We start from the raw sequence: 12,982 nt of genomic DNA on the forward strand, positions 1-12,982 counted from the left end.
CGTCGATACCGATTGGAATACAAGCAAGCATGAGGTCCGCAGGTAAAGTCTCATAACTCGCTTGGAATCAATCCGCAACCACACCGGAACGGAATTCTACCATGTCTCCGTCCCCGTTCCTATTCTTGTAGCCAGCGCCAATCGAGTTGAGCATAAGCATATTTGCGCTTGGCATCACGAGGTTCGCCTCCCTCTTGACCTCGCGGCCTGTGCCGATTCCTTCACAAAGCCTGTTTATCATAGATTGTTCACTCTCCTCCTTCCAAGTGTTCTTTGAAGAGCCAGCATCGAGGATGGGATGCACACATTGCCTAGGTAGATAATGTTATCGGCTATTATGCGTGTTTATGTCCACCTGCTCTTGGCACAGGCTTCCCGGTAGCATCCGACGTCGATGCGAAGGGCAAGGACGAAGGACGAACCATGTCATGCGACAGTAATTCCAAACAACTGGCTGGAACAGAGACTTTCAGAGAAACAATCAAATCACAAGACCATCAAGATGAAAAATACCTACAGACACGGCTGCACTATTGACTCGTAGCCCTGCATACAGCCGAACCACTGAGCAGTCATCCAGGACATAAAAAGAACAACTGCATCGTCAGGACATTGTCGTGCTGGCTGGCCTGGAGAGAACGGCGGTATACGGAATGTCCGGAATGGCAGGCACAGCATGTCGCGGGGGTGGCAGCTTCCGTGGAGGCAGGAGCTGCGCGGATCTCGGGCTGTGACTGGCCGATCCAGGGCCCGGCAGGCAGGGCCGCGAGTCTCGAATCGGGAAAGCGCGACACTGGTGATGTCAGTTGCGTCAGGCGCGATCAGCCGCTGCCGGCTTGGCGCAGCTGGCCGCGTGTCCCGTGCCTGCATTGGCCAGTTTAGTCCGGAGGTTATTCTTATGCACGCCTTTTTATTCCTGCTCACGTCCGGCCGGGCTGTCTGCGCCTCGTGGCCCGGTTTCGCTGCAAATCGTCGCTGCCCTGCCGTCATTCTCCTCTCTGAGTTGGCGGGAGCGATTGTGTCTTTCCTGAGACGAGAATTGGTGAACAAATCCTCCTTGATGCGCCATGCCTCGAGACGACTAGATAATAGGATTCTCTAAGACCACCGTCGTCGCCGCTGCCGCCACCACCTGCACCTTTGTGCCATGGACGAGCCTGCGGTGCCCTCGACGGAGGGTCCTCCTCCCCTGCCATACTCTCTCCGCCAGCGGAAATTGTCCATCGCCTTCTTCTGGACGCTGTTCGTCATCGACACCCTGGTTCAGCCGCTGGTGCTGTATTATGCCCTCCGTTATGGCACCGATCTGTCGCTGAACATGGGTACGTCATGAGCTACCCTTGGGCTTGGTTAGAGGCCACTGCTGACGATATCAGTCTTTACGGTCAGTACGGCGGCATTAGGGGGTGTCTCAGTCTTTGAATACTTCTATCGGTTGTACAACCTGTTCCGAAAGAACTCACGCGCGAGGCCGCTGAATGCGCGAAAGTCATGGGTGAGTGGAGGGAACAGAATCATGATGCTGCTCCAGCACGAATGAGGACTGATCCAGTCCGTAGCTGGACTTTTTCCAGATCAACTTTACCATTGTGTGGTTGATCCTGGCGGTCGAGTTGATAGTGTGAGTCCATACAATCCAACGGAACCAACCAGGCTGAGTGATGCCGTGCATAGAGAAACCATGGCATCGAAATGGCTGACAGTTGGTTTCCCTTCTCTAGTGGAACGGTCCATCCAGTACCCTATGGTAAGCCAGGCTTACGTCCTCGTCGCCGGCGAATGAAATGATCGTGTCTAATTTTTCCAGTCCGTCTTCTTGCCATGCCCCTGCCCACGGTCATGTTCTATTTTGGTGGAGTCCACCTCTCGCTCGACATTCTCCGCATGTGCGGGTGTAAGGCGCCCTTTCGGATTTCCTCCACGCCCCAGGGCTCCACGATGCCCACCGCGCTCTATGTTCTCATCGAGGACATTGTCGCGGTGGATGGGGGTGGTGGCCAGAAATACCGGTATGCCCTGCGGACGCGATATCTGTCGAGCCCGTACTTCCGTCGGATGCTTTTCGAGATGAACTGCTTCTGGGCCGGAGGGTCTATGGTTTTTGCGGGGGCCATTACAGCAATCATCTTTACGACGCCTATCAATGTTGCTTATACAGTACGTCCTCTTGAATGATTTTTTTTTCCTTTAAATCGAAAAACTCACACGTATCCAGCTTGGCTGGGCTCTACCGTTCGGGTGGGCTGGGGTCTGGACCCTCATCACGTTCCCTTGGGTCCGAGCGGAGCTCCGCCGGGAGAAGGAGACCTGGAGTCGAACCCGCCGCGGCGAGCTCTACACGGACGACATCACTGTCAATCCGCGAACGCGGTTGAATTCGTTTCAGGACCGCCTATTCCATTTCGCGAGGGAAAAGCAAACCTCGCCACCGTCATCATCAGACGGTGCAGCCCCAGGTGCAGCTAACGGCGAACCGGCACATCAACCAGATCACGATAAAGAACAAGAAGAAGTATAGAAACATGTCCATCATGTTGATTCTCGGTATATAAACGAGTTTATGATAGAAGCAAACTTGCGCAGGCAAGGAGTCAGATATCTTTTCCAGTGTTTGTAAATAAATACCCTGTTCACTTGAATAGAGATAAAGCTTATCATTACGGTGACCTATCATCTTTTTCCCATTCTCAACCTACCTACCTATCTATCTATCTATCAAGAAGCCCTTGAGAACTTATTCAAAGCCAGCAGCTAATAATAATGCAAAGGAGAAGGAGGTGGTAATGATCTATGGGTATTATATGTACTGTTGAGTGCCCTTGTTGTATTCGATACCGTGGGGTTTATACGCCGCATCCGGGCATCAATACTGATACTGGAGGGTGTGTCGGCACTAGCTGGGTATAAAAGTGGACTGGAAGTGGACAAGATGTTTCTGATTCCGCAAGGAGCATAAGGTACCTACCTATCTTGTGACTATTAGAAATCTTCTACTTAGCCAAACAGAGCTGCCATGACTTAAGATTGTGAGGTAACTGAACAAATGGACGGGCTGGGTCTGAGCTCCTATGGCCTAATTCATGGGATGACTAGTGGTATTCTTGACATTATAGAAAAGTCTTCTTCGCTATAGTAAGTGTCGCGGTACAAGGTTGTACCTTGACGGATGGGGGGCATAGATGGTCCATCCTCAGATCACATGGTTGATCCATAGCCATCATGTGTAAGGATCATCCATATCATGTATGTACGTAGTTGGAGCATCCTTCATGGATCCTCCATCAAGCTCCGTAAGTCAATGGCATCTCCATTTAATCGCTACAGTATGCTTCTTAGGACTAGTCTTAGGGTTATATCAGCTTCCTGTCCAGCCCACTGGTTTCCTAGTAATAGGCCTGAACCTCTTGTTTAGATAACCTATTAAAGTTAGGGTTAAAGGTATAAACATTTAAAGGGCTATTAGCAGTAAGTAGTTTTAAAGATTTGCTAGTTAAAAGTCTTTAATAGTAAGGTATTAGCAGTGTCAGGGAGCATTATAGTAAAGAACTTATTACTTTATTGTAAGATAATTGCTAGCTAGTTTCTAAGGTTAAAGACATACCATATGCTCTTGCGCTTTTTATTTTAGCCCTTTTTTGTTTTGGTGTTTCCAATAATTGAAGGGCTCTAATTCTATAAGCGATAGACGTGTCCGGTGTCGCCATTCATTCAGTTACTGTGGTACTATTCTATTCTATATCATTTACTGTTCTTCTCCTAGCTACTCGACTGTGTCACGGTTGTTTTGTAAATTTTTTTTTTAGTTTCGCTCTGTTATGTATTTGATTGAAACTTGAAGAAATACCTTAATAAGGTTCTTCCGATCTATTTTACTTGAAATTACAGAAATTTCTCAGAATCATTTCAAATCATGCATATATATTTATTGACATCGGACCGTTTATAGAACTCTAGAGACCTTGGGCATGATTAGACGTGAAATCTTTTCTTTTCTTTTTTCTTTTCCCGAAAATCGTATTCAGGACAGTACAGAAATGACCTTTAGGAAGGAGCATTTTCGCCATACTACAGTACAACGACAATTATTCAGAAATCTGGCGGCTTGCTCCAAGAGAGAGACCTGCTGAGCTTCCACAGAAAGCATGCGCTAAGAGGACTTTGGGAATTGACTGTGTAGAGAGAGAGAAAGAGTGATCAAATCTATTGTATTTATTTCAAAGTGACAGACCTTTTTGGATTCTCTGCTTACTGAGGCGTAGAGCCCTGATACAGAAAATATAATCATATTCCGTGGCTGTGTTGCCTGTTATGTTACGAGGGTCTCGATTTCAGCCAGGCCTTAAATAGCTGAAATCAGGATGATTCCTAGGCTCGATATCCTGCCGTATCGATACTGGTCGACGAGTCGTCTTCGCCGGTCGCTAGCTATGAGAGAGGCTTAACATTTTTTGTTTGGAGAAGAACTGCAACAGCAACGCAACGCCTACACTCGAAGTCATCAGCGAATCCACAGTGGAGAAAAAGATTACCCCTGTACTTTACATACATAGGTTTGATGGATGCAAGCGCATGGGGCGAATGGGTTCACACTACGCAATAAATTGGTTGAGCATCAGCGGCCTGTTTCCCAGTCATATATGTAAAAAAAAAATCTCACATGATCCGTCCTCTAAAGTCGTTTCGATAACTTCCCGGCTTTACTATGCGAAGCAGGAGCGGCAAAGTGGTAGGACACACAGATTCATATATATAATCTTTCATTCTCTATATTAGCCACAATTCTAATAAAGCACCGAGTAAAATGAATCGGATATAGAAGAAGCTGTTTTGCGTACACAGTGCAACCTAAAGGGGAAAACCGTAGAGAGCAGCGAATGGAATCCCTATAAACATCCCACATGTAGTACAGAACAACCAGAGCTTGAAACTTCTCGAGTTATACAGACTCTGCTGTAGAACCATGAGCTCATTACGGATAAATGCATATCCTCTGCGACGAGTGTCTCCCTCCATCACTAGTAACTTGGCCGGTTCGTTATCTTTGAGCCAATACTGTGTAAGAATATCTCCGGTTCTGCTTCTAGTTACGGCTTGTGAAGCCGTTCCTTGTATAGAGCACCCAGCGTCGGTTGTTGAGGAAGGATCGACTTCTCCGTTCTCATTGTTCACAGCCCCTCCTATGATGCAATCAACGTGGGGAGTGGATTCCTGTTGACGAGAATCGTTTCTTTCTGTGGGAGTAGTTTCGGACATGTGTTTGGATAGGCCATCTATGTAAAATGTTAGAAACTTGGGCATTCGGATCTTCTAACCTTGGTGTCATCTACTGTACCATATAGCATCTCCGCGACTGCAGACGCTGGCAGGAAGAGAAGGAGCACCGAAGGGATCTGGCCAAAGGCCCAGTTATTTTCATCGCCTTGGAGACCATTATTGGGGGCATTGGATTTCAGATTCTCCAGAGTGATAGTCGCCAGAAGCAGCGATATGTATACCCGAAGAAGATCCACGACAGTCGAGAACATGAACTCTGAGAGAGTAAAGACCAAGATAAGAAACTCAAAGCGGAGGCGAACTTCCAGAAGAATTGGACCAGACTTTGAGGCTTGGTTTTAGAGGACTTCCTCTTCGTCCACACAAAGAGATAGCCAGGATATCGAAACACCTCTCGTAGAGCGCAATCTTTCCAATCCAAGTAGCCCGGATACAGGTCATCAATTGTGGCCACAAGATCCCAGAACAGGAGGGCGAGAAGGACAACATTGATCGCCGAAGAGTACTTCAAATCGTTCCAAATGCATTGCACCGAAAGCCCATAACTCTGAAGGAAGTTGTCACTGTATACAATAACGGTGCAGACAGCCACCAGCACGAAGATCGCAAAATTCCAGATTGCTCTCCAGTGCTTCTTTGCTGGGGCATCCAACAACACTTCGCACACAATCATCACTGTGGACTGATATGTGAGAAAAGAAACATGCCCAAGCAACTGGATGACTTTGAAGTGATACTGCGTCAGCGAGCAATGGCTGCAGAAGCCGACTATCATAATGGATGCACCGGTAATAAGCTTCTGGTCGCTAAGGGTCAAGGCAATCCTTTGGATCGAGTCTCGAGAGATTGGTGCCGAGGTCCTTCTAACCAAACTGACCCTCTGTTTGAGTCTGCGAATCCTATGGATTAACATGAGATCCAGGTCATTTAAATTGTCCCGGGAGATGCCTTCTTCGATGAACAGAAACGTGACGACAACGAATAGGAACGTCAGCCATGCCGGAATCAGAAAGCCTAGAAGAACCTGGTGGATTGTGTCAAGAATCACCTCCAAAAGCATGAAGAGAATGAGAGTTATCCACAGATATGGAAAGAAAGGTTTCGGAATAGCCGCGGTCAAAATGTACTTACTTACTCCAATGCCAGCCTGGATTAATCATTTAGATACCTCCAGCATGCGGTGCCATCAGTCAAGAATAGTGCTACTTACAATATCAGAGTCTGCGTCGAAAGGGATAATTCCACCTGTATATGTACAGTTCACTGGTTCCGAGCACGACATCATTGTAGAACCCTCACTTCTTGCCAGATTCCAGGACGGTGCCGGAATCCGAGACCTTTGTTGTATTGTCACAAAAGATGTAGGTTTGATTCGAAAAAATTCAGTGTCAAATATTTTGAGATCTTCATTTAAAAAGTGCAATGTCTTTGATGGTTTCACAGATGGGTTGAGTTGGTATAGACATATTCTTATCGGTTGGAATAGCCTATTGTGTCTCTTTGTGGAACGGTCGAGTTGGCTGTGTCGAAGCTCATGCGAAGATACTCCAATATATGGTCGCAACTCTGTAACAATTGATTTTGCTGTCATCTGAGTCGGAGGCGTGCAATACTGTCAGATTATTAGGCTGTACGAACAAGAAGGCATGGTCGTATGCGTTACTCATGGAATCTCGCTACTCTACTCACCAACTAGAATAGAACTGGAAAGGTAGTCAAGAGGGTAGTCGTAGAGTTTTGATGGATACAGATAATAATAGTTCCCAGGGCCTGAAGAACCCGGGCCGGGCAGGTGAGGTGGCAAAAAAAATTGAAAGATCCAATCAATCAATTAATCAATCAATCGACTATATAGGTAGTCAATCAACCAAATATATATCCAGTCCATCCGTCCATCCGTCCATCCATCTATCTATTTATGGTATCGATCCATCCATCCAATGATGATCCAATGATCCAAACGCACCGCTGATAGGTAGGTATCGGCCAGTTGGTGGATCAGCCAGTCAGGCTCTTCCAGCAGGGACAAACACACAGAGAGACAGGCACACACGGTATCAGAAACCAGAAATGACAAAAAAGAAAACACAGAAACAAACAACATAGAGTGAATCGAAAAAGAGAAAGAAAAGAAAAAGGGACTCTTTTTTTCAGAACGAGAGACCATAACGATGACGCCTCTGTGAAAGAAACTGAAATGAAGTAAAACAAGAAAAAAGAAAGAATTCAAGAAAGACACGCCATAGCGCCGAGATTCATGCATACATGCAATGCATACCCCAAGGTATATGTTTGTACCGGTTACACCACCAACTAGGTCAAGAGAAACAGAAGCGATTAAAAGGAATAAAGAGAAAAAGAAAACGAACGATATGCCCAGACAAAAAGATATCAAGAAAGGGAGGAGAAACACGCTGAGAACAGATGGATAAATCCCTACCCTGATTCTTTTTGTTTTGTGTTTCTATGTATGACCTGAAATCAGGTAGCTTAACCGCGATGGGGAAGGAGCTTCCGTCCGAGATTGCGGAACGTCTTCTTCCGGCTACATTTATCGCGAGTCAGCTTTCTGTACAGTCATAGTCATTAATTCCGCCAGACGACACAAGCGAAAGTTTACCTTTCGTCGTCCTCAGCATCGCCACCCCGAGAACTGGCCGGACGCGAAGGCGATGTCAATGGCCTGGCAATGGTATCATCATGATTGTGCTACAGACGGAATCAGCATACCCCTTCTCTACATGTGTGTATGGAGGGGGCGGGGGAACAAACCTCTCGAGAATGAAATTCCACACCGCTAGCGGACTTGGCCTCAGATATGATGATCGAATCGTGAGAGCTCTGCGTGGCGCTCGACGTGTGAGACGTCGATTGCGCAAGAGGATACGTGCTTGAATTAATCGAGTGATGCATGGACGAGCCGGAGAAATCGCCCGCGGAATCACGGCTTGCTAAATTCCGAGTGGCCGACGGGTTCAGGGCAATTTCTGAAGACGTAAGCATTTGAGACGACGACGCAAGCTCTCGGAGCCGCTGTTGCTGCTGTTTTGTCGGTCGAGGATGCGAGAACTTGTTCCCTAAGATCGCGGGAGCATGGGAGATCAACGCTTTGATGACATCTTTCTTCAGACGGAGAGCCAGCTCCAGGTTCGACCATGTTTTGTTCCGGTATTCGAGCACGGGCAACCGGAAGACGAAATCATGGACATCTTCGATGTTGCGCTCGCCTTTGCCCTTGTAACTCAAGCAGAGAACCACGTCGTTGATCTTGACGTGGGCGAGAATCATATAGTTGGACGCTCGAGACATCATCTGCGACAGATCGTCCGCCGGTTCTTTCTTGTTTGAGCCCTTGGTCAACGAAAACTTTTTGCTGCCTTTAGACTCTTCGCCTGCACTGCCGGTGCCGGTAGACACGTTCGTCAGCGATTTGTCTGTCGAGGACCTTGCCAAAGCCCGCAAACTGTCAACAGACTTCTTCTTGGAAGGGGCCGCTGACGTTGCCGTTGACGTTGACGTTGCCGTTGACGTTGACGTTGCCGTTGCCGGGCGGTTTGTCTGGACGCTTCTGCCTGACGGCGACAGCCGGTTGCTGTCCTTATTGGGACGCGTCATATTGAGACCCTTGAACCGGTTGGAGCGTTGCTGTCCTGATTTGCGCTGGTCCGGAAGAGATAATGTCGGCTGCAATCTCAGTTCAATCGATCCCGGCCCTGTGATTGACTGAGCGTCTTCTCCAGAAGCGCTGTCGTGGCTCTGCGGTGTTGAAGCAAAATCAGGAGTCATTTCCGCGTCCGACTCATCATCGTCTAACGGCTTCATCTGTTTGATCATGAACGGCGAGAAACCACCGTTCTCAAAGGCGTTCGACCCCACTCCAGGGAATATGTATTCGAACAGTTTCTTGCCCAGCTCTCGCTCAAGCTGGACCTTGAGCGGGAAGAGGGTCACCTCAAACTCGTCCAGCACCGGAATGCCTGCGACTGCCTCTAACATATACCATTGGACCCGAAGCATCATATCATCCTGCGCGTCAGAGCGGCGGTTCTGATCGACGTATGGGACGATCATCTGGGGGTAAACCGCATTCTCCAGCAGGTTCAGAGCATACAAGCGTTCGACCTCGATCAAATTGTAATTGGAGCCGTCGCTATTGTCGGTGCGCTCGTATGCCGCGTTTCGCAGCTGGAATTCCACCAAGGGCTCGTTTCGATCCCTCATCAGATGCCAGACAATGTCCGATGCGGACAAGCACCAGCGCAAGACCGCGTTTGCCTTGGACATGTTACGATCGTCGTTCTTTCTTTGAGACGTCGTGATGGCCTTCATGATGAAGAACAGCTCATCCTCGCAGTTGGTCAAGTCCTTCTCAAGCGCCATGCGATCCTCCCAGCCTTGCTGGTCCAGGTACTTGGAATGAACCTGGAAATACTCTTTGATTTCCTCGAGCTGTCGAATCCGTTCTTGGAGCTTGAACACCATCTCGGGAGCTCCTCGGAGATCACTGAAATCGGAGGCGAGCATTATTTTCTCCAGGCGCTCGCTTCTCACCTTCTCCAAGGGCTCGCTGTACAGTAGCAGATCGAGGACAATGATATACATCGTGTAGTACTCGGTGGAATCGCAGATGGCTCTGACATCGGGGAAGTCGACCCAAATCTGGTCCATCCTCCCCTCGCTGTGATCAGGATGATTGGCCGGGTCATCGTCGCCTCGGTCTACCTCCTCATTGTACTTCAGGCGGAGATTGTTGTACTTGTCGTATCGCAGACTCGCAGACGTCCTCTGAATGATTCTCGAGAAGCCAAAGGGATTGAGTTCAAAGTCGAGCATCGCTTCCATGGTCAGCCAAGGCGGCCACGCCGAACCGGGAGGATTTCCATATTTGTTTCCGGCGTAGAACTGAAGATGGGCCTTGAGATTCTTTTGCGTCGCCACAAAGAACTGTGCGCCATCCATGTCAAGCGCAAACCGGCGCTGCACCAGACCACTGACATCATCGGTTACACGGCGTTTGTCCATGATGGACAAAACTTTGAGCGTCATTCCCTTAGCCGCAACCAAAACAACTGACCGTGGGTTTTTGTCACTTTGAAGCTGGATCTGAGGAGCGATGAGGCGAAGATGGTAGCTGTTCTGGGGCGTGAAGTCAGGAGAGAGACCGTCGCTGAAATCACCGGATTTTGGACGCGTTCGGTTCGATTCGCCAGTAGTCGTCGACGACGGCTCATCCGCATTCACGTATCGCTTTGCATCATGTAACAACTGTTCGATGCGTTCCTCCACGCTCTCGTCATCATCTTTTTCGTTCGATGACTGCTCAGCCGACGGCGCCGAACGATTGAGATCCCTGCGCTTTTGTTTGTTCTTGCTCTGCTCCTCGACAATATCCGCAATAAATTTAACAGCTCGTCGCGACATGTAGTATACGAAACCGCGTCTCTGGGTGACTTGATGGCCGTACCGTAAGATGATGTTCCTGAGTGAATTGTTCCACTTCACCTGCGGATTGTGGATTGTGAATCTGTTGTTGAACTCGCTAGCCAATCCATCATCAGTGAGCGCGAAGTCGCCATCCATCTCCGGTTCGTCGCCATCAGTGTTGGACTCGGAGTTACCCCCAGTTCGTGATGACCGTATGCTACCATGTTCTTCTTCTCTGCCATCGCGATGCGATCCGTCTTCGAAGATCAGCTTCTCAAGATGGTGAAGCATGGCAGTGAGAAACTTCCGCCTCCTAGCAAGTGACTCGGCCTGCCGAACGAGCAGATCGTGCTTGACTTTCAAGCCGGAGTCATCAGAGCCTTCCTGGACTAGCTGAGCTTCATGCTCTCTAAGGAGACGTTCATGGTTCTCGGCCTGAGCCTCCAAGATGGAAAGACGGTCCTTGACGAGTTCCATCTGCACTCTGCGCGGATCATTGTCCTGGGCCATGACACATTCGTGTGTGGGCTCATCTCCAAACCGACTGAACCCAGTGTCTGCTGATGTTGTATCACCATGGTCTGTTTGCCGGAAGTAAGTAAAGCGGGGTGTGTATGCGAGAGGCAATATCTGGGTTTTGGGATTCGATTCTTGCGGAAGGATCCAGTCCAGCTCGACGAAATCATCCATGTCAATCCAGTTAAGGTCCTGATCAGGGATTGTGAAGCGGGATAGATCGACCGAGGATACTGGCTGCTGGAAGGACGAGATTATGTCATCTGTGTTGCGCTCGATATCTTCTGGACTCGTTCCCTCAATACTCGCAGAGACAGCTCTAAAGTCGGCCGCTTCAAAGTCCAATTCGGCCCGATTGATCCGCATTGCACTAGATTTGATCTGTTTAAGACGGCCCCTGATCGGATTGTTGACTTGCTCACGCCTTTGATGAAGATCGAGCTTAAAGTTGGCCAGGCGAACTTTCAGGCCGGTAGCAGTCACGACGTCCTCTCCATAATCCTCCGGATCCTTGTGTTTGTAGATGTGTGAAACAAACAGGGGGGAGAGAAGTAGCTTATACTTGACAGTCGCAAGATGGCGACCAAACTTCTTGCTCGTCTTCGTGAGACCAGGCCAAAGAGGCCCTTGACGTACAGGCAGTGACATCACTCCGGAGAAAAGGGACCACCAGCTGAAGAAATGAGTGAAGACGCGAGGAGTCAAATGGACCGTGTTATAATTCGACGATGGCGGCCGTTTCGAGGAGGGCGTCTCCATGTTGGTTGGTGCGCAAACAGCGAGAGACAGATGGATATGATTACTTCGAAAGCCTCTAAACGCGTCATAGTCCTGCAGTACTTATCAGCTAAGACGAAAAACCATATAAAACAGGTAATTCCGCCGTCTTACCTTTCTCTGCGATTCATCGATATACTTGGGATTCTTAAGGACTACCTCGTAGTGAGGCTTGAAGTTGAAAGATCGGCCGTGATCCACATCGCGCTCGAATACCAATCCTGCAAGCCACCGAACACTGCCAGACAATTTCATCACCACCTTCTTAAACATGGCGGCATTCCTGGCACTGTTTGTAGCGGTGGATTTTGCATCGTCGTTGGCGTATTCGTAGGAGGAACGTGCTTCATTGCTGTAATCCGGTACGGCAAGCACGTACTCTCCACTGGTGACGCTCATGAACTCTTTTGGATCGTCGCTCGTGTGTATATCCCATTGGACATCCTTGCGCCAGCACATTACAAAGCCCGCTCCAAAGCCCGTTATTACATACGGGTCGCGGGATCCTATAAGTGGTTAACAAGTATATTAAATATTAAAGACAGTACGTAAATCCAGGCACATACCTTTCAGCCGCAGATGAACATCACCGTCACCTTTCCAGCGCACCCGAATCCGTGAATGGAAGTTCAGCCGTATCTTGTCCCAGAAGCCAACTCGCTCGGAAGGATCAATTTCCGGCTTGGTGAAACCTTCGATAATCTTCATCATGTCCTGTATAACCGGTTGGTAGGACATGCACCAGGTGATACTGGTGGGAAGACTGGTGTTGATTTCAATAGTCGGCTCAGAGTATGTCTTGACAGGCCCAATAGTCCGTCGAACGTCGACGAAGAGCCCTGGCGTTGCAGAACCGTCAGGAAGCTTAGTCGGAGGAACGACGCAAATTTGGATGTCCCTCGTGGATTCATAATTGCGAAATTCTTCAGCAATGACGAAATTTGTTTTCAACGACCAACTGGGCAATCGAGAAGACTGGCCAGGACGCAGG

General features: G+C 48.7%; 3 protein-coding genes across 3 annotated transcripts; 1 reads left to right on the top strand and 2 right to left on the bottom strand.

The window, feature by feature from the left end:
* Positions 1–1,147: 1,147 nt before the first annotated feature.
* Positions 1,148–2,518, top strand: T310_8343 (Uncharacterized protein; the record flags this gene model as incomplete). Its single annotated transcript, XM_013468872.1, has 6 exons — positions 1,148–1,322; positions 1,377–1,495; positions 1,575–1,621; positions 1,704–1,747; positions 1,808–2,157; positions 2,216–2,518. 6 exons carry the CDS (start codon positions 1,148–1,150, stop codon positions 2,516–2,518), a joined length of 1,038 nt encoding a protein of 345 aa, XP_013324326.1.
* Positions 2,519–4,845: 2,327 nt separating this feature from the next.
* On the bottom strand, positions 4,846–6,556 carry T310_8344 (uncharacterized protein; the record flags this gene model as incomplete). The annotated part of the gene is made up of 5 exons (XM_013468873.1): positions 4,846–5,270; positions 5,333–5,456; positions 5,639–6,298; positions 6,410–6,421; positions 6,485–6,556. 5 exons carry the CDS (start codon positions 6,554–6,556, stop codon positions 4,846–4,848), a joined length of 1,293 nt encoding a protein of 430 aa, XP_013324327.1.
* Positions 6,557–7,764: 1,208 nt separating this feature from the next.
* Positions 7,765–12,981, bottom strand: T310_8345 (uncharacterized protein; the record flags this gene model as incomplete). Its single annotated transcript, XM_013468874.1, has 5 exons — positions 7,765–7,843; positions 7,895–7,983; positions 8,047–12,045; positions 12,106–12,497; positions 12,558–12,981. The coding sequence occupies 5 exons, from the start codon at positions 12,979–12,981 to the stop codon at positions 7,765–7,767; spliced, it is 4,983 nt and encodes a 1,660-aa protein (XP_013324328.1).
* Position 12,982: the final 1 nt, after the last annotated feature.

The sequence above is a fragment of the Rasamsonia emersonii genome (assembly GCF_000968595.1).
Source record: "Rasamsonia emersonii CBS 393.64 chromosome Unknown ctg1118621760715, whole genome shotgun sequence".
Lineage (NCBI taxonomy): Eukaryota > Fungi > Ascomycota > Eurotiomycetes > Eurotiales > Trichocomaceae > Rasamsonia > Rasamsonia emersonii.